Raw genomic sequence first — 21,827 nt, forward strand, 5'->3', positions numbered from 1 at the left:
GAAGATGTATAGATCATTTTGATTTTTTTCATTGAGAATATTCTGAACTTGTTTTGGTTTCCTGTAATATTTAAATATATAATGTAAACTTTTGGAAAAATATGCCATCCTGAAGAAAACAACTCTGGCTGATCGTTGTGAAGTTTTCAAATAAATTTTATTTTTATTTAATTTAGTTGTAATGAAGCGGAAATGTACACTTAAATTGGAGCAAACTTGATTCCGATTGTGGTTATCTTTTCTCTGTGAAGAATGCTGATCTGTTCAAGGAGATATTTATTTTCTGAGAGCAGGTCAGATGCAAAATATGTTAAGGACTTCTAAAAGTGAGGAGATTTATAATTGGAAATTTGTGGGTAAATATGTGTTGGTTTTTTTTTTTTACTTTTACCAGACACTTGTGTATCTTCCAAACTCACACATGTTAACTGCAAAGTAAATGTTATTGCATGTATCTTTTTCTATGCATTCGTTATGTTTAAACTAGGTGTTCAATAAAACAAATATACCCAGACTTTTCTCACCTTAGCTGAAAATCAAGAGCTGCAAATAATCTTAGCTAGGAAAAAAATTTAGCAGGGACCAGATAACTGTGCAGTGCTAAGCTGCCGTATGTAGTTACTGTGGCTTTGTCTGTTAGAATATAGAAGGTAAAGAGTCATCACTCTTTTTCGTGTTCAGAATTGTGTTAGAAGTGCACTTTAAGTTGATTTTTAGATAGGCTTTTTTCCTAGCATAGTAACCCTCTGCAAAGGGATCTTGTGACTTACACAGTTACTAATTATGGTCAGAAAATTCAAGGGACTGAGAGTCATCCGGCACTGAACTTCATGAAATGGTCATAATTATTACATAAAAGCATGTTGAGGGAGACAAGCAAACTTACTGCATCAAATTCAGAGACAAAGAAACAAGGGGAAATGCTACAATAAACTATTTTTGCTTTTTTGCCAAATAATTCTGTGTTGCTGGTAGCAGCCAGGGTAGGATGCTACCCTAGATAGTAATAGAGCAATGTTTTATTTAGCTGAGATGGGATTTAGCATGTGGTTTGTCCCAATTTCTGTAGGATCAACATAACTGAAGTTGTTGATAATATGGATAATCGGTAGATAATACATTACTCTATTGTTGCTTTGTGTGTTTACTTTCTCTCTTTTGCATCATTCTTGTTTAGTCTCCTGTTTGGTTGGTTTTGTTTTCATATGTTGTTTTTATTAGTTGGAGGAAAGGATCAATAAAAGAAAAATATTTGATGCTGGTTTAAAGTTTGCATCATCAGCTTTGGTGGGACCAATGACTTTATCTATCAACTTTGTATCAAAGCTGTGTGTGGCAGGCTGCTTCCTTTGTTTATAGGAACTGTGGAACTGTTGTAGCTCCTGGGTGCTCTGCCGAGTGGTAATAGTGAAGTTTTTTTGTAGTGGAAAGTAAGTTTTTGCTACAGCAGGGTGATCTTTATTCAAAGAAGTACTGAGTAGATTGGGAGCACTTGCTCGTGTGGAAGGTTGGATGCCACTATAGATGCAGAATTTGTATAATCACAAAAATGAAAGAACTGGATTTTCCTAGACTAATATCCATTTAGAATGACCTTTTTTTAGGCATATCTAGTTATTAAGACCTGTACTAAGACTGGGAAACTTATTTCATTTAGCAAGTTAAGATTTTCAAATTTCACGTATTATGCAGGATTACACAGCCTGCTGATACAACGAGTTACCATGGAAACGGAGACATGCAGCCCAAAAGGTACATGCTGGGGGACCACACATGCAGAAAGTACCTTTTTACATATTAAAATAAGCTGCCGCATGGAGTTCGCAGAATTCTTTGTACTTGCTGTTAAGAGTCTATTTCTACAAAAACATGAAATGTTATTTTATAACTTGGCCAAAAACTAGTGGGTTTTTTTCCTGTAAAAGAGAAAAAGAGAAAATGCTTTATAAAAATAATGTTGGAGTGCATAGAATGAATCACAGTATGTATATTTTTGTACTCGCTAGATGAGTTCAAAGGCAGGGCACAAAAGATTATTTCTACCCCCTAGGAACTTAAGGCGTAGGTGACTTTCTGTCTGCTAGCGTGGAGCCTTTTTGTCATGATAGATCTGAACTTTGGTTTGTGACCTGGCATTTAGTGCAATGAAGTACTTCCAGAGAGCAGCAGATCTGGTGACCAGTGAGTGAAAAGATGGATTCGAAAGCTTCGAAACCGGCAGCAATGTCCGCGTGCCCGTGTGTTTGCCGTGGAAGGGCAGGGTTGTGTTCGAAGCCGGGATGGGATGTCCTGGGAGATATGCTTATTTCTGCAAGCACAAAGTGATCAACCTCCAAACACCTCTTGAAACTGATTTGCTTATTTATAGTAACTTCGGCTTTAATTGCACCTAGGCATGTAATTGGGTACCTACAGTTACAGATATGTCTGAAGATTTAAGGAACCACAAGTAAAGCGTAAGCAAGCCTTCAGAAATGGTCTAGTTGTTGCCCCTTTGGTTTGATGTTCAGTTGTTCCCTCAACCTCCAGGTTCTGCTCGAACGTGAGACTGGCTTATGCTCAGCTGTTCTGCAGCCGTGGAAGCAGCAAGCAGGCAGGGAACGGTCTTGGCTGCTGTCCTTTGGCAGATGAAGATATCCTAAAGGGCTTAGCGTGCTGTCAGGGTCCAGGCCTCCTCGCTGACCCAGCTCCACCAGCTCAGGCTATGCGTGCAGGGAGGCCACAAGCCGTTCGCTCAGTGTGAGAGGGGGATTAGGGGGGAAAGTGGGGTCACATCCAGACATATGGAAATCGGGCTACATTGGTAGTCTGTAAATTACCATCTGCTGGCCATTCATTTACTGGACCGAGATGAATTTAATGGTCAGCCTTCCCTGTTGAGCAAGCCAACCATCGCAGCTGGCACTAAGAACCATCACAGTACTACGCTGCTGCCATTGACCGTCCTGTACTCTGAAATAAAGGAGTTTTCTTCCCAAAGAAGGGAAAGTTGTCTAGCTGGCGTATTTCAGGAGCACTACTTTTGTTGAGATAAATTAGGCGGTGTTTTTGATCTATGGCGGTGCGACCGCTGGTCGTTCCCGTGCTGTCTCCATACCTCTGAATGAGGTTTTGTGTTCAGAGGAGCCATGCAACCGCCTGGTGACTGATTCAGCGCTTTGCTCCCAGCTGGTCTGTGGTGGCTGCAGCGGCAGAAGCTCAAATGCACTTACGCAGATGAAAACTCTGTAGGTCAGATGTTTGAAGCTAGTAAATTGTAGGAGAGAATGTGCTTTGTTTGCAAGCGACTCGTTGGCCTCAGCTATTTGGGTTTTGAAATGAAAGTGGTGACCGTCTTTTTTTGCATATGTGGTATTGAGAGTGGAAAGTTGTTGTAGCCGTTTGGGCTAAACTTTAAATTTCATCCATTGCTTATTGATGTGTTCATATTTGTGGTGTAGTGGATTATGAAATGTTTTTTGATAATATCCCATGCTATTCTAAGTAAAAGGTAAATACTTTTAAGAAGGTAGATTTTTTTTTCCTGTTTGTTTATTTGTGAACAGGTGTTGCTACAATTACTAGATGGCATTTGAACTCTGCCTTGTTTTTAAAAGCCACTTAGGTCTGACTAATCAGAATTTCCTAGATCAGAATTGCTATCTCAAAACATTTTGTTATGTAGAGGAATCATTGTCTGCTTATTCTGGAGTGTCAGGTATGAGCTGATTCCTTATTTCTTCAGTGTGTTTAATATTTGGAACGATCCTTTTCTGTTACTTGTGTTGAAAAGCCCAAGCTATGGTATGTGCCTTTTGGGTTGTTTAGTACAAACACAGAATGAAGAGAAAAACCATCCCTATTCCATGCTATAAAATTATACATGTAGTAAGGAATTTTCCTTTCAAATGCAGGCCCGTAGGTTTCCTGCTACATTATAGAAGAGGTGAAATTCTGTTTTATATGAGTGTAATGTATTAGGCTTTAGTGAAAACGATGCCGTAGATATCACACGCTCAGAGTATTAGAAATGTTTATGATTTAAAGTGCCTCTTTTGTCTACTGAAACACAGAACAGGAACCCGTAAGAGTTTAAGTGTAGCTGTAAAGTGACCATTTTGTAAGATGATGTGCCGCGATGATGTTCCTTTGGCAGAAGTGGCTGCGGTTGGTTAGCCTCATCACTTGAGAGGGAAATATTTCAGCAGCGGGAGAAGTATTTCAATTAACGAGTCTTTCTTCAAGCCATCTCTGTGAACATACAGGAAACTTTCATATACTTGCAAGTCACAAGACACGTAACGCGTCCTTTGAGAACTGAGGGACTGCTGAGAGTAACTCTCCTGCAGGGACAGCCCCTTCTGGAGTGGTCCCACCACCCCGGGGCAGGAGCAGTGAGACTTGCAGTGGGACCTTGGTGCCATCAGCAAGGTGAGCTTTGGCCCTTCCTGCTGGCTGGCCCCCTCCGGCACCTGGGGTTTGGTCCCCCTGGCACCAGTGCAGCCCTGCTGCCAGTCGCCCGATGTGGCATTTCATTAGAGAGCTGCATGCAAACTGCTTGAGGGTTTGTACATATAAAATCAGATTTAAGAGATGTAGTTGGGGGAAATCTTTACTAAGCTGTGAAGTGATATTGGAAGTGGATTATTTTTGGGGTGGTAGTAAAGTTGCCCTGCAGTAGTGGGTAGGAGACAGTTAAGTCTTTTACAGCCTTCTTTGAATAGCAGATGGGTGAAATCCTTTATCTCAAGCCTCATATTGTATTAGATAATGACCAGGAAGCATCAGTATTTATATTACCAAGTTGCAGGTGATTAGTTTAGTATTATTCCTAGAAACGCAGATATGACTCTTCCTACGTTACCATGTTTTTTATAAAACATTTATTGCGTAAATGTTTTGGGTTGTGTTGTTCAGAGTAACTGAAATCTCTTTTCAAGTACTTGTACATATATAAAAAAAACCAAACAGTAAAATATACAAGGTTGATGTCGTTCTTTTTCAGGCAGCTAAGGAAGGTGGTACAGTTTAGGCTGAGGTTGTTTGTATTTTGTTAGTTACAGTTGACAGAAAAAAACAAATACATCTGGATTATGTTCACCAGACATCAGGAGGAGTGAATCAAAACTCTGATGCTGGTTATTTATAGCTATTTACAAATATTTTACTCAAAAAAAAAAAAAATTCAGAACAGGGAAGAGATTATTTTCCTTAACTTCACTAGAAGTTTACTTTCCTTCATATGCTGCACCAAGCAAGAGTCTTATTTGGTTTTCCAAATTCACCAGCACATAATAGTTAAATGTTTTTATGTCAATTAATATTGACAGGAAGCCAGTTTGAACAGCATTGGAAAATGGAAATAGTTGGCAGAACTGGCTAATTTCACTGAATTTCCTTTTGCTAAAAATATCTGTAAAAGAAGCTCTCCTTTTGACATACAATGAATGCTTGTTTGACTGTAGTTTAGAATTGATGGTGACTCTTGTCCTTTAACCAAAAGGGCTTGACAAATATGAATAACCTTTTGAAACACATTTAGCTTCTTCTGTAGTATATGTAATTATGTTCATGTCCACTGAAAGTTTACATACATGCTTAACTTGATGTATGTGAGTAACCCCATCAGCTTGAATGATCTGCAGTAGAAAACAAGGTTCTGTAGAGCTGTTTATGTGAAGTTGAGCATTTCATTTGTATACGTTTGATACGATTAAGGAGTTCTGCGCGTAGTTGCATTGTTGAGTTTCATTTCAAAATTCGGTCATCAATGTATGAAATGGCAAGATTTTAGTCCTGCTAACTGAAAGCATACAGCATCAAATTTGTATTCTTATTTATATTGAATGCAAAAATACTAAAAATAATTCTAGATGGGTTGTGATGTCAAGTATTAAAAGTTATAAAATGCTAGAAATAGGATGAGTTTCATACAGTTGTTTAGGTCCTGTGCTGCCTCTGTGTTATGATACAAGAATGTCATACTGTACTTACAGGACAGCCTAGAGCAGTTGTTTCACAGATTTGGCCAATTTGGGGGTAAGTCAGCATTATTTAGCTAGAAAGATGTCCTGGTTCCGGCAGGGATGGGGTAAATTTCCCCCAGGAGCCGGCTGGGGGCAGGTATTCCATCCCACATAAGCCATGCCCGGGCTATAAGAGGCGCTAGCCGGGGAGGGGAGAGCAGTTGCCACTTGGGGGTGGGCTGCGGCAGTGCGGGTTCAGTCAGTGCGCTTCGCGGCGGTACTGTAATCACGTCTTCATATCCCTTTATCGGCATTACTGTTTTGTTTTCATCTTCCCTTTTGCTGTTCTGTTAAATTGCACTATTTTAACCCACGAGTTTTGCCCTGACTATTTTTTTTCCCACGGCTGTGGGAGTGGAGCGAGCGGCTGCGTGGTTCTTTGTTGCTGGCTGAGGCCAAACCACGACAGAAGACTTCTTGCTTGGACATCTTTCACTTGTGGAAGTTAGTGATGTATAGTGACTGAGGATTTGAAGCAGAGAAAGGGTTGTTTCATGAATTACAGTTCTGCCCTGGCTCTTGTACTCTCTGGGACTTTACCCCTTGAAATAAAAAGAGGGGAAGAAAGGTTGCAGGGATGTCAGGAGTGATGGGAATCTCCAGGACACAAACTTTGCCTTGTGGCAGAGGAGTTTACTGCTTCACGAAGTAAGTGGGTGAAAGCTGGCTGGTACCTGCTGTGCACCACCACTCTCCCCATCACTCAGCCCTGGTTAGCGGGCAGGGGAAAGGGGAGATACCGGTGTCTTATGGGTGTCCTGGACTCTGGAGAGGTGAGGCTGTTCCAGTCGAGGCATTTTCTTTCGTGTGAATCCTCCTGTGTTGGCTTTTGTTGTGCTTCATCTAAGGTAAAGGTCTCATCATAAGCTTTTTCTTCGTAGAAGTGCTACTTGTAGTTGTTCTAGGTATTAGAGTTACTCTTTTTGGAAAGAAAGAGGCTAAACCTTTTCAAGCTATTTTAAATACATTTTGCAGTCTCAGGCAGTAATTAAAATCCTCAGTAAAGAGATAAAACTGACATAGGTGCAGTACATTTAACTGTTAGCCTTTTGTCACTCTGAGCAGGGAGTATATTTTGAAGGCCCACTGCGTTGCGAGCTTGACTCCAGTTCCCGTGTGTTAGAAAACCACAGCTGCCTGTGGCTCGCCTGCGAGCTGACAGCCTCCGAACATCTTTAACTGTGAGGCGGTGTTGAAGTCCTTGTTCATGACCCGTTGTATTGCTCTGAATTTTCTTTGCATGTTTCAGATGGTGTTTTTAATGACTTTTCAATTTTTATCCTTTTGTATAGGCAAAAGATTGTTGTTCCTTAACAGAGAACGAAATGTTAAACTGCCATATTGAAACAGGGAGGTGTCGTCCCGCCACCCCCACCCCCTTTTTTTTTTTTTTAGGTATAATTAAAGTAGTTGATAACAAAGACAGTGAAATGCGTGCAGATTATTTGGAGCATTTGCACTACCGAGTCTTTCAGCAGTACTAATCTCCAGCCGTCTTTCGTTTCTGAGGCTCTTTCAAAACCTCCTTCAGCTGCAGTGCACGAAACAAATCTCTTGGCGGGTCCTAAATTTGATTACATTGAAAGCTCATGAGAGCAGCAGCCCTTTGAGTGTTTTGCGCTTTAGGGGCTTGATGTGGAGCAGTAGCTGTCTGGCGCTGCTGCATGGCTGAGTTTTCTGGGTTTTATCAGAATTTAGAAACTGTGTTAGTTCTTGATTCTTTGTGTTACTTTTCATACTGAAAACAAGTTGTCAGGCATTTCAGGCTCCCACCCTTTAGTCAGCTGCGTTCTTGTATTTGGAGTCATTATGTTTCCTATTGTTAGAGTTTTACAAGCATGTAGATGATACAGTGCTGAGAGCAAGCTTTAAAATATAATGTAGTGAGGTTGGTAATCTTGGGGATAGGTCAGGTTAATGGATGGTGTAAAAGCCGTGTGGAAATCTTCAGGATGCAGTAAGGAACTGCCTTGTGCTGCTTTAGAGAACTCTGAGTTGGAGAAAATTTCCAAGTTAAAAGCTGTTGTTACTTGCTGCTGCTAGCAAATGGCCATGGTCCTTTACAACAGAGTTGTCCAGAACACGATAACTGGAGGCAATAGGGTTTTTTGATATTATGGGGTTTATAGAACACACTTTGTGATACTGCAGCAGTCATGAATCAGAGTGAGGGACTGGAAGCCACCTCCTGGGAGAGGTTCTCTTTTGAGCTTTGTTACTAAACAGCTTGATTTGCAGCTGAGGTAAGGCGACTTGCCCTTCTTACTGTCCTTTAATAGGATTTTCTTTACCTTTTTTTTTTTTAATGTGAACGAATATATTGAGCAATATATTGCTCCTTTGTGTTCTCTGCGCACATGTTTATACTTGAAGGCAAGCATACATAGCATAACTGTGCAAATAAAAATAGTTACTTGAGCTTTGCTAAAAAATGTTTGTATTTCTAGTACTTGTTGATGGCTTAAGTATGCAAAATATTATTTAATTGATTTTGATTACGAGCTTTATGAACTTGTGCAGAAGATGGAATGCTGGGACAGCGAAGCAGCTCCTAGGGAGGTTTTAAGTGTAGCTCAGGTGGTTGGGGAAACAAGGTACTCTTCTGAGATACAAACTGTCTTCATCAGTGAATGCTGCATAACAAAAGGAAGTTGACTCTAGGCTAAAAGGTGGACTAACATGGCGACATGAAATTATTGTTGCCATTGACCATTCATTTTCTTCCACAAAGATACATTCAAAAGTCTCTCCAGAGTATTCAGAATCGTGAAGTTTTCAGGCATGTCATGTGTTTTGAATTGAAACATGAAGCAAAGCTATTTTCTATGATGCATGATGATTTTGTAAAAATGTAAATGGGGCTCTTTAGGTTTCAGACATCTGTTCGGTTATTAGGCTGCATTATAGTCATTGAGAGGGGGAAAATTCAAGATACTGTCTAAAGATATGTTATATCCTACGCTCATGAGAAATCCCTTCATAATTTTCCTTGTCTTGAAGCTTAATATGTTATTTCTTCTGAGCTTTCAGTTGACTTTTTGATAGGTTTATTTTAAAAATTCTTGTGTTTGCGTCTTCAAAGCACGTGAAGCTGATGACAACATTCTGTTTCACGTTAAAAGCAGAGACCTGTGTTTCAGAGCTGGTCAGAAGGGAGATCTCAAGGTGAAATGTTTGTGTTACAGTAGTGTATTAGTTTTCACTGTAGACTGAATTGAGACTCTTGTGCTGAAAGAGTAAGTCTGTACAGGTTTGTTTGAAGAGGCAGGCACATAAAGCTATAGCAGATCTTTATTGACTGATTGGGCATGGAGGGGAGAGAGAATATTCATGTTGATGACCAGTGTTATGCTAAGAACTAGCTAAGTAAGATGGTGACTCAAATGTAGTACTGAAGGCAGTATTATGTTTAAGAATTGTAATTTTTCTTTCCTCATGTATGCTAATTAGTATAGCTCTTCTACCACAGTGGGTCTTCTGAGCAATATGTGTAGTATTTTTGTTTTAGCTCTGGGTTTTTCATTGACATTTGAAGAGAAGGACAAATCATTAAACTGAGTTAGTGAGTGCAGGCTTCAACAATTAACTGGAAGTTAAGTTTTATATTTACGCTAACTTTGGCTTCTCTTCTCTCTATGTTACAGAAATACTAATACGGAGCATTTGACCTTCTAATCTCTACAGCTCAATCTCCTGATACCAGGATTAGGAAAGAGTGCCTTCAGAACCAATATGTAGCAAATGGGTATCACACCTCCGAAGCTTCTCCCTTGGTTCAACACTTGCGTGTTTTAAGGATCCTTGTTGCCTCAGCAGTGAATTGTTCTTGTGAACTTCAGAAACGGATTTCATGTGGTGCTTGCGAAACGTTGAGTCACCATGAGTAGTAATCTAGGAAAAGAAAAGGACTGTAAAGAGAAGGATCCAAAAGTCCCATCATCAAAAGAAAGGGAGAAGGAGGCCAAAGCCTCTGGAGGATTTGGGAAAGACAGCAAAGAAAAGGAGCCTAAGACCAAAGGGAAAGATGCCAAAGATGGAAAGAAGGACTCCAGTAGCACGCAGCCTGGGGTAGCTTTTTCAGTGGACAATACAATAAAAAGACCTAATCCAGCCACAGGTACCCGCAAAAAATCCAGCAATGCTGAAGTGATCAAAGAGCTAAACAAATGCCGGGAAGAGAATTCAATGCGCTTGGACTTGTCCAAGAGGTCTATACACATGCTTCCATCAGCTATCAAAGAGCTAACGCAGTTAACAGAACTTTATTTATACAGTAACAAACTGCAGTCCCTACCAGCAGAGGTGGGCTGTCTTGTGAACCTGATGACACTGGCCCTGAGTGAAAACTCTCTTACCAGTTTGCCTGACTCTCTTGATAACTTGAAGAAACTGCGCATGCTTGACCTGCGGCATAACAAACTTAGAGAAATCCCTTCGGTGGTGTATAGGCTAAGCTCTCTCGCCACTCTGTACCTACGCTTTAATCGTATAACTACTGTGGAAAAGGATATCAAAAACTTGTCAAAACTCACCATGCTTAGCATACGAGAGAACAAAATCAAGCAACTACCTGCTGAAATTGGTAAGCGATTACACTGATTGAAAGGTTAATTCTATGCTTATGTTCATTTTGCAATTCAGTTAAGTATACATGAACTGCCACTTTTCCAGGTGCCCTTCTTCATTTAAAACTACATAAAATTATGCTCTTGATCATACTGTTGCAATGTTAGCTTATATTGAGAGTAATCAATACCTTGTATATGTTTTTTTTAAAAGACAACAAAAGCCCTTTTTCTTCATCTGTCATCTTAAAATCAGATGTATCTTGTTTTCATCTTTACCTTGTGCTTTCGTGTATTGTGTCTTCAGAGCCCAGATGTTTTAAAAAAAAAAAGCTACAGGGGTACAGGGGCACATTTCATTTTAAGATTCCTTTATAAATCATTTATGAACTGTTGCAAGTTAGAAACGCATTATGGGCATGTTACAGAGGGGTGTGACCATGGTAATACAAGGTAGAATAGGTAGGAACATGCTATTACCATGAGCAAGCTGTTGGATGCTGTAACAGTTAATAATGTAGGTTAATGATTCGTGAAAGCCTCTACCTTTTATAAGTCATGAATACATTAATACGTGGACTCTTAATATAAAGTGACCTAATGTTGTATGCATGGCTGATGATTCTTGTGACTTTTCAATTAATAATATTTGTTTTTCTAAACATTGTTACAAAAGTTTGAAAGATGGTGAAATAGTATGAAAGTGGCTTATTAATTTAAATAGTTCATTACAAAAAAAGTGCTGGAATAGCTGTATATCAAGAAGTCTTAAGTTGTTGCTAATAGGTTCTGCTTCATAGAAAACATCTCTTTATCACACTGTTCTCGGGCAATATTTGAACAATGTATATGCCTCATAAAAGGGAGATTCTATCATCAGTGGTTTTTTTTTTTTTCCGTGTATCACCAGTTTTTAAAACGCAAGCATAGCTTAGTCCCTTTAGGGGGAGGGGAACATAAACTTCATGCAGTTAAGAAACTGCTTCAACTTTCTTCATGTGTGAAGAAAAACTTGTAAAAGCCCTTATAACACTGTGAGTAATAATTCCTGTGCCCTGTTTTTAAAAGCTGATGTGGGACATTTTCCTGTTAACCAAGCCAGTGCATGAGTAAGTTAAGTCTTACTGAAGTTGGCCCCTATGCTTGCTAATTTTGCAAAGCTTGGGGAAATGCTCTTGTTTGGATCCCTTAATAGATCTTTTTTCAAACCAGCAGTGTTTGCCTCTTTCTCCTGCACCTTGATATGAAAGTTACATAAGATAATATGTTCTTAATGGCAGGAACTCCTGGGCACGTCTGAAACTTCTAATCATGTTTCCAGCAATGTCCAGTACAGGCAGCTCCTGTACACGATAACATTTCTTCTCTCCTGTAGTGAGGCTGTCAGCTCTTGGTCTGAGTCTTTGGCTCCCTGTCGCAGCTATTGGAATGTATTCTACTATAGCCACAGAAACAGACTTTTGCTGGGCAAAAATTAAATGGTTAATGTGGTATGTTTTCTGATCAGTGTGATTTTTTGAGTTGGCACGAGCATCTCAGCAATCCTGGGAATTTCCCCTGGGAGAACTAAGGAATTATAATTTTGACCTATTTTGACACTTCAGTTTCAATCCAACAGCCTCTTTGAATCTTTTACTAATCAAAGAAATTATGGAAATCATGGGGCTGATGCTTGCAAAAAAAACCAACCCAACATACCATATGTTTCTACATACATTGAAGAAATTGTGGCTGATTTAGCTGGTTGAGCTGTATTACACGATTGTCAGTATTTTACCTGGGTCTGTTTGTGGCTCAGTTATTAAATGTAATCTAGCAAAGAGTCAACTTCTAAGGTTCAACTGGAATAGTACTGCATAAATTTAAATTAATACTAATGTGTGAAGAAAAACTTTTGTGCGATGTTGCATTCCGGTGCTTGATGTTGCCCTTTAGAAACTTTTTGTAGGTGTGTTTGATACTGCAGACATTGCTGCTGGAACCTCTTTGTTTCTTAACTGTTTTGTTTATTGAATTCTTATGGTTAAGTCTACAATAATGTATGCAATTTCTGTATGTGTTTGTTCACAACAGTCTTGAAAGAGATCACATGTAACAGTTTTGTGGAGAAATTTAGTAGATACATGTGTCATGAAGGAATATATGTGACTTGCTTTTTTCTTTTGTATGTTTTTTATTCTTGTCTTTGTATGCATACAGGCAGTGTTCTCAGTTCTATATCAAACCCTAGCTTGAGAACATTAACTACTTTACTTCTGTCTTTGTACCCAGCAGTTAGTCATGCCTTTATTTGTATTGTGATAATGCCAGTGTTCCTTGTTACGGGTCAGCACCCCATTGTGGAAGGCATTTTAGAAGCACAAATGTAAGACAACCGTCACCCTTATGGAGAATTTCAAAGGGAAATTGCTATGTTCGACAGCATCCTTTTTTATTCAAAGTAAATTTCTCTGACTAGGTTGCCTGTAATTGAATCAGTTGAAAAATAAATTAATTACAGGATTTCTAAGTTTAACAAATAATTTTCACTGCCAAGACATACAGAACAGGCATTTGGAAACCTTTTTCCTCAAATAGTAAAAACAGACAAGATAGTTTCACTTTTGTAATGGATTTCTACTCACTCACTTTCATGTGTCTTTGTTGTAGTACAAAGATGAAATGTTTGAGTTGGAAACAGAGCTGAAAAACGAAACTGCTGAGAAAAGTATTTCTTACTTTCCAGTGGAATTCCTCTGTTTCTTTAAATACTTGTTATTTCTCTACATTTTACATGGGCACTTTAAAAAAAACCAACCAACTTGCCTTTTTAATCCCTTGTATGTTTATAATAACAGTTCCTAAATACTGTATACAAGCAACCACTCTTACATTATCAGCTTGTAAATAACACAGAAATTTTTGTTGCTGCAAAGCAGGAAGTAAAATGAGGGCATTATCTTTTATAAAGCAATATCATGCGGAGCATTTCAAATTCTTTTTAAAAATACCCCATTGTTCTAAGGCCTAAGGCTCTCATATCTGATGGTAAGATAGTGTGTTTGTTCATATTTTTAAAAATTCAAAGCTTATGCAACCCACTGACTTGTCCAGCAAGGAAGAGTCTTGCAGCAGTTAGTTACGCTGTGTTCGTGTTGCTAATCCAGTACGCAACTACGTGAAGAATCCTGGGTTTTCTTTACTTTGTCTTTTGGAGGTAGATGTGATACAAAAGGTTGCCCTGGACAAAAAAAAAACAACCAAAAAACCAAAAAACAACAACCCAACCACAAAAAACCACGCCCAGACTTCAGTGTGAAAGATAGGATGTTGCTACTGTTCCCTCAAAGAGCCAGCGTTGAGTGTGTGATGGAATTAAAGTCCTAACCTGGTGCTAGAGACTTGTGATGGCTTTCACTACCACTGAACACAAAATACCGGTTCTGTATACTTATAAAAGGCTTTCCAACTTTAGGACCTTGCTGCTTTAAAATAAAGGGTCACCTGATTTGTAAGCACTCATCCCATCTAATGACTTTCCTAGGAATCTTTAGTCTTCAGCCGTATAAAATAAAGTTTATTTTCCTTCTACTATCATTCAAAGAAATTCAAAGTAGGTCCTGGAGTCTTCAGTGCTCTGATACTTGAGACCTTTCTTCCAACACCCAGTATATCTATGACTAGTTGATTTTTGTGCCAGTGATGTTTCACTGTTCCTCGATGCAGCAGTTTCCCTCTGTTGCTTACATTTGCTCTCCCACTGTATGTGCTGACAGCAGTCCTATCTTTTCCCAGCTATTACTCAGACCACAATTTTTAGTCTTGCGTAAAATCTCCATTCCTTCTGTCACCCTGCTATCTATTTTCTGTGTAGTCTTATGTTTTGAATACCGAGTGTGCTTGATTAGTTTGAATATACCATTCCAGATGAGAGTTTAGCTCTTTATGCTGGAGATAACTCTGTTCATGCATCTGGATCATACTGCGACTGTGTTAGACTTACCGTACAAATGCTCTCGTGACCACCTAAGACACCTGCACTCTTTACCTTCTCTGTTCTCCCTCTCCGCTAGAGGTCAACTCTGAGATCCTGGTAGAAACGCACTCTTTTTTTTACACTACTAAATTTCATACAGATTCCATTATTTTTACTTACCTGTTTCTTCCCAAGCCTCTAAGCTTGCTAGAAAACCCTTGCTTTCTGACTAACTCATTGCTGAAGACACTATACTAGATTGGTCTTGAGGTGGATTCTTCAGAGTCCTGGAGAGATAACTTCCATCCAAGCTGATATTTTACTTTCAGTCCTGTTATATCCATAGCAAGTTGTAGTCAATTCCTCAGGTATCTTGACATCTTCTCCTAGTCCCCCAAGTCTCCTAGTTATTTTCTGCTTGCTGCTACATCAGACATCTTTGTGGATTGTAGGTTGACTAGACTGAATAAACTAGATCTTCCGAATTTTTGTAGAAAACTGTTAACTCTATGGGCCAAATGAATTTAATATTTTACTGATATTTTTCCAAATCACTTTTTATTTGTCTTTGTTTTCATGCCTTTGACTTTCATGCCTTTTGTTAATGTTTCCTGCAAGTTCTGTTGGTCAGCGTAGTGGTTAGATGACTGTGAGGTTGTCAGAATCTCCCCTTGTTATTTCTCCTGTCTTAAATTTTGAATTGATAGTTTCCAATCCTGTGATAGTGTTCCTTGTTTGATAGACGACATAGAAGCTATACTCCTGGTCATGAGATTTCAGAGTAAGTTTCTAGATATGCTTATCTAGAGCATCTGTGGCTCACTGTACAAGCATTCAGCATTAATACTTGTTAGAAATAAATTTCTTTTAGGGAAACCTGAAACTAACTCTAAAACATTTCTTAAAAGCCTGAGTGAAGGTAAAACATTTAACAATGTTGTTTGCAGAACACATAGTTGATCAGATTTTAAGTGGTCCTGGAAACTGCTTTAAAACAACTGACCTGTTACGGTGTGTATTGTCTTGAGGAAAACCTAGAAGAGGTGAATCTACCGGTGCTGAGCTACTGCTAAAATTTGGTTCTATTTTGGGCATTAAACTGTCTTTAATAGTTAAACAATACAAACTTAAATGAGGTGACTACACTGGGGGAAAAAGCTGCTTTGCATTTAAAACAAACATTTTAGTGAGAAAGAGGAAGTGTTATTATCTATAGTTAGTAAAGAGATATGTGTGTTTCTGGTGTTGGTTGTTTTTTTTTTTTTTTTTCCAGACTGCAGTAGGTCTCATTCCTTTGCATCCAGTTGCTTTATTGTAGGTAGGATGATGATAATAAGGTTTTTTTGTCTTCTCAATATTCAGAAGGCTTCTTAGTTTTAAATAGTAGTTTACTCAACTGAACTCACTCAGTAAACCAAATAATGAAGAATATATTATCTGTTCTTTGGGAAAAGATAATCTTTTAGTAACTCAGCCAATTCAGGCTCTAGGCACCCAGCAAGTCATTGCTACTAGTCCTTTATTGGACTTCTCTTAGCACTCTTCCAGCAACATATATATAGCTTCTACAGTTTTAATGCAACTGAAATTATTTTAATAGACTACATAGTAAGTTGAGGTCTTGATATGCATTGTTGCATTTTCAAATAGAAATAGATTTGTTTGAAAAACATCAAAAATACTTAAAAATCCATTTAACTGAAAACATATTCTGAGGTGGTTTTTTGTAATCCTTTTTTTTTTTTTTTTTTTTTGCATGTTTAGCCAAAAACTCTGTTCAGGAGTAGCTGAATTAGAGTGTGTTTTAGTGAAAACCTGCTGTAGGTGACCCTGCTCTGTCAGGGGGGTTAGACTAGATGATCTCCAGAGGTCCCTTCCAATCCTGACCATTCTATGATTCTGTGAAATGGCTGTGCTGATACGTAACAGCTTCATGATGCTGAAAGAGGCAGTATCCATTACCCTCCCCAGAGCTTCCCAGCTGCTCGGTCCTCCTGCCTCCTTCATCTGAGCTGTTCCTTGGTGAGCTGATTTATCTCACTAACCTAACAGAATAATATTTGTTGTTTTGCTGCTTTTGTTGTCTATCACTTTAATTAGCTGAAATCAGTGAAGTTTCAAATGAGACTGGAACTGGTGTAGGAGGAGGAGTGGGAGAACATGAACTGGAACAGGGAGAGCAGGACCACTACTTTTGCCCACACTGAGCTGTTCAATCAGCTTGGCTCGCTGCAGCTCACTTGTGAAACCTCACAGGTAGGATCGCTCGTGTTGTATTAAAGTATGTGAAGTGCACTGCAAGTGGTTTTGAAGAAGGATGGATTACTGTCTGCAGAGAGCCATTGAAAATGCATCTGGTTTTATTTTCAGAATCTTTCTTCCTTTCCCCCCCTGCTTTCCATGTCTTGTTCCACAAACCCCTGGGTAATTTATTGGAGTCCTAGTAGCATCAGCTCAGCCGCACCTTTCTGAAGCAATTTTTTGTTACGTTTTTATGTATAGTGGTGAGAATTCATTGATGCAAGTTTCTTTACGGCAAAGCTATGCTATGTTGCCCTCTGTGAACCTAGTCTGTCTTATAAATTGCATCCTACCTAACAGTGGTGATAAATTTTCAGAGTGCATCTTTCCCACTATCTTGCTGCTGACTGTAGCCCTAAGCAAAGTCTGCATAAAAACAGGGTAAGTGCATGTATAAGGCTTAACCTGACTCCTTTCCCAGATCTAGCTATTTTCATATCAGGGATTTCCTGAGTCTGGTGCAGTTTGTCTCTTCACTAATTCTCAGTAGACTCCTCTTCCAAGGACTTGACCATTTTTTTTCCTTTAAATTCCTATGAATACTTTGCATCCTTAGGAAGGTCCACAAGTTTGCTTTGAATGTTGTTCTTGACCAAAAGATCACTGTTATGCCAATGCTCAATATATATAAATACTGAGTGCAAAAGCAAAATTTACCTGTTCACTTGGCTGTTGAATCTCTGATGGCATCCATGAAATAAAACCTTAACAGAAAGGTTTCCATGTGGAAGCTTTGCCAAAACACAATCTGGAGGGATAATTGTGGAAATGAGTTTCACAAGGTGGACTCCAGCTTTATCGCCATATCTGCTAAATTGTCCATTCCACTGAGATCAAAAAGTTGAAGATTAGAATGGAAGAACGCGAATGCTTTGGTGAGTCAGAGAGTCAGCACGAGAAGGATGAAAACCAGAGGAACTGTCTTGGGATGAGGCCAAGCAAATGCTTCAATTTGCAGGCTGTTACTTAAGCAAGCCTTTTGCATTTCTTGTATCGAGAGTTTTATTGCATTCCTCCATGTTGTGTTGAAGGAATTGTTTTGCACAATCAAGTTGATAAATGTTTTCTTTGTGAAGACAAGGTTGCATCTTACACCAGTTTTGGATGTCTCTGTCTTCTCGGCACACACAGCTCAAATGGAAATAATATTGTCAACATGGTTGAAATTATATTTGCATAGTTTCTGCAAGTTTCTTAAGACGCCAAATATTGTGTTTTCTGCCTGTGAATGCAACTCTTATTCTATGGAGAATCTGGTCAGGGCTGTTCTGCAAGGGAAATATTTTTAGATTGTAATTCAGGGAATCTGCCTACACCAGACTTGGAATGTCTCTGAGACTCTCTTCTGTTCTTCCCTTCCCCCATCTACCCAATATTTAGATCATTTGTGGTTTCTTTGCTACTTTGAAACTCTTTTTCATAACACTCGCACCTGTTTGGTTTGCAGTAGCATAGACAGCAAACCAGATGTGTGCAGCTGCATCAGTTCATGCCTACTCGCTCCATGCTGAATCTAGTGCCCCCTTATTAAGTGACTTGTTAGTTGCAAAGCTTTTCAGTGATGCTCTGAATTTCACTTCCCCTTTTTTTTAGCAGACCTGACAATACAGGGAAATATTTCTTTACATTATTTGTATCTAAGAACCCCTTCTTCTGTTTCAGCTGTTCGAAAGAAACCAAATTGTGTTCCTGCGCTTAGCTGGCATGCTGATGTCTGCAAACACAGCAGTTGAGAATATTTTTGTATTCTAATATGATAACAGCACGAAGTTGTGAACAGAAGTGGCATAAATATAGGCACTGATACCTGCGTGCTGCTCCCTAGAAGTCAGAGAAAATGCCTGCTTATTTGACGCAGTTCTGGTTGCTTTCTGGAGCTGCAGGACGGGTGAAGAACTGGATTTTGGCTGGCTTCAGCTTTGGTGTCTGGGTTCTGATTCCTGTGAAAGCTCTTGTGGGGATGCAGTTTTGTCTTGTGAGCTAGTCAAATTCCTCCTGATTACATTTTCTGCAGACCGGCTTTAGGATAATGATTAAGTAGTCCTGCCTTTTTGATCCCTTTTATTGGGATGATGCCCCAAGTGTAATTCCAGTAAATACTGACAGCTTGTTAGAAGTCCAGCTTTTTTTTTCTTTTTTTAAATACCAATCCTGCAACTATTTTAACTGTTTGAAGACTTTTTTAAGTGCTGAGCAGAGGGGAAATAATCAGTTCTCTCAGGCTGCCCTTGCTATTGCAGCCTGATAGGTGGTTAGCCTTTATTATTTGGGAGCGAGCACACTTGTTCCACACTCAAAATGGACAGGATCCAAGATGTGACCCCAGGTTCAGCTTCACCAGGATCCCCTGGTCCTTCCCTGCAGAGCTGTTTCCTCACCAGCTGGTGCGAGACTGTACCGCTTTACAGGGTTATTCCGTGCTCGATGCAAGACTTCGCCTTTGTCTTGGCAGTTCATGAGATTCCTGTTGGTTTATTCTACTGCTCAGCTTAAATCCTGCCTTGAGCCCTTGCTAAGACAGTTTCTTCTACATTTCACATGTTTAAAATGTTGTTTGAACATGTTTTTAATTTAATTTATTTTGTTACTTTCAGTTATAAACAATAAATAAAAATTGTTTTGCTGTTGTGTCTTGTTGAAGCTTGTTTTAGACCAGATTTTGAGTCTTTCTTTTCAGTTGAGCCTAGCTGCTGTGTTTTTGAGTGGTTCCCATAACTAGATCCTGTTGCACATTCTGCAAATTCTAAGTATTTAACTGTGCTTATTTCTTACTTACATGAATATTTTAACTTTGGTACATAAGTCACTCATGACCATATTAAAATTGCATTCTTTCTACTCAGTAACTCTTCTGTGTAAGTTAGTTGTGCAGTAATAATTCAAAATAGCTCTGACTGCTTAACTGTTCTTTTGGACAGTTGGTAATGCACAGCAAAAAGTTCAGGCTGTCTGTTACAGTGATGTTCTCAAATCTTGTAGAGAGGGAGAAGGTTCTGAAACTGTAGAAGTGTTTTGAATTTTTTCCTAAAATCAGGACGCTTATCCCAAAGAGTTTTATAGACAGACTAAAATTTTTTTGCTTTTTTTTTAATTCTTTTTTTGCCAGCAGAGAACCTAGCGAGACATGAATAACTACTAAAGTTATGGGAACTATTTGTAACTTGTTCCCAGTATTGCTGATTTCAGCTAATTATTCTTTAGAAATTATTTTACCACCAGTGTTCTGACACACCAGCCTGAAGTCCCACTAATATTTGCATTCTCCTCTTCCTTGTACTTTCCATAAGAGTCTTGATCCTCTTGCTGTGTCATCTGGCCCAGGATTTATCATGTTGTGAAGGATTTCATAATTTTCAATCTGCTTAAGCATGGGCAAGCACGGAGTTAATCCAGTGGAAAACAGGCTATATTACAAATTGCGTTAGCTGTCCAAGAGTGTTGCCCACTGAGTGAATTAGTGGTAGGAGTCACTGAAGACTCTTTGCTATTGACCTACACTTTCTCCCTATACGACTGTTAATTTGTATGTACTTTTATATTTTTTTTAATGAAGCCATATTTTGTTTTTTAAATAGCCAAGAAGAATTTTCAAAGTTATGTAAGTCAGGGCATGTAACTTGGTCCTCTTGTCATAACAGGCTTTCAAGGTTGGCCATGTAATAGGACTATAATTCTGCCTCATTGTGCAGAAAATATTAGTCATTTCATAATGCTGGGGTTTTTCAGCAGGTATATTTAGCTTTGTCATACTATCACATTTAGTCTCCGTGCGTATGAGAACAACAGAGAGGTGATTGCTCACCCCACCTTTTTAAGGATTGCTGAGATGTATACTTAGCTATATTTTTAACAATGTTTTTAACTTGAAGGTAGTTGGGAGTCTTCACAAACAATTTTATCTGAAAAATGTGTGAATCGCCTGAAATTTTTATCTTGTAGAACCTTTTAAAATACAAGTCTTTAAAAACTACATACTAGGGTGTTACTAACCGTTTTGTGAAGGTTATTTATAGAGAAATTGCTTTATGTTTTTCATATGGGCATTACTTCTACTTTAAAGTCTTTTATTGTCAAACCAGCTAGTACATGCAATTTCTGTCTGCTTTCTTGGCAGACTTTGCGCTTCATTTGTTTGGTTTTTTTTTCCTTTGCAATTATAGTGCAATATAGTTTGTTTTTTTTTTTTTTTTTAAAAAAAAAAAAAGCACCACCCCTCCACCCCCCAAAAAAAAAACCCACACGCCAAAACCCAACCAGCTAACCCCAAACCCCAGCATCTTTTTGGTTTACTTTTTAATTGTCCTGAGGATCCTTGTGCCTTTAATGCAGTTGCAAGTAGTCCATAGAGAATCATTTATTCACTACTGTGAGATTAAGATTTGTCTATTTTGGACATTACTTGGGGCAAAAAGAGTTAGTGCATTTTATCTGTGATTAGTATTTCCCTAAAGTAGTGCTTGCCTTGCTCCAGTGTTTTCAGGTGTTCAAACAGTCCTTTGGTGAAGTGATGCTGGAGTTTTCCACATTGTGAACTGGAGTGGGTTTTTCCTTAGTAAACTGCTTTCTGGGTAAGGCTGATTCCAAGCTGCAGTGCATTTCTAGCTGGCGTATTTGTGTTAAATTGATTAAGATATGAACCTGTTTCAGCAAAGTTTATGTATTATACCAGAAAAGAGCAAATGTTGATTCTTTTAATATGAATGAAATCATGAGCTCCTCACTCATTAGCTGGTTTTTCTCTTTGCACTCGAGCAAATCTTTCTTTTAGGGAAACTTTCTTTTTTATTTTGATATATGCTTCTTACCCTGGCCAAGCAAAAATACCAGATTTCAGTTGTATCTTGCGGAAATTTATTTTCACCTTTTTTGAGAAGCATTTCCTTCAATACAGTTGCCACTGTTCAGACAATAAGGACACTTTCCATCACTGAAACAAGTTGGCTTTACATCTGCTCTTAGGAACAGCATTGTGCAGATGGCCTGAAGTTTGGCGCCTCTTTG

The 21,827-nt window shown here is 38.8% G+C and overlaps 1 protein-coding gene across 2 annotated transcripts in view; it reads left to right on the forward strand.

Annotated features, from left to right (window-relative positions):
• Positions 1-9,655: 9,655 nt before the first annotated feature.
• The window catches only part of SHOC2 (soc-2 suppressor of clear homolog (C. elegans)), a 40,338-nt gene continuing 28,166 nt past the window's right edge, over positions 9,656-21,827 (forward strand). For both annotated transcript variants that reach the window (XM_009881556.1, XM_009881557.1), the window contains exon 1: positions 9,656-10,587. In XM_009881556.1, the coding sequence (XP_009879858.1) occupies positions 9,885-10,587 (703 nt within the window). In that variant the 5' untranslated portion in view covers positions 9,656-9,884. The remainder of the gene's footprint in view (positions 10,588-21,827) is intronic.

This window comes from Charadrius vociferus, unplaced genomic scaffold (genome assembly GCF_000708025.1).
Source record: "Charadrius vociferus isolate BGI_N301 unplaced genomic scaffold, ASM70802v2 scaffold282, whole genome shotgun sequence".
NCBI classification, from domain to species: domain Eukaryota; kingdom Metazoa; phylum Chordata; class Aves; order Charadriiformes; family Charadriidae; genus Charadrius; species Charadrius vociferus.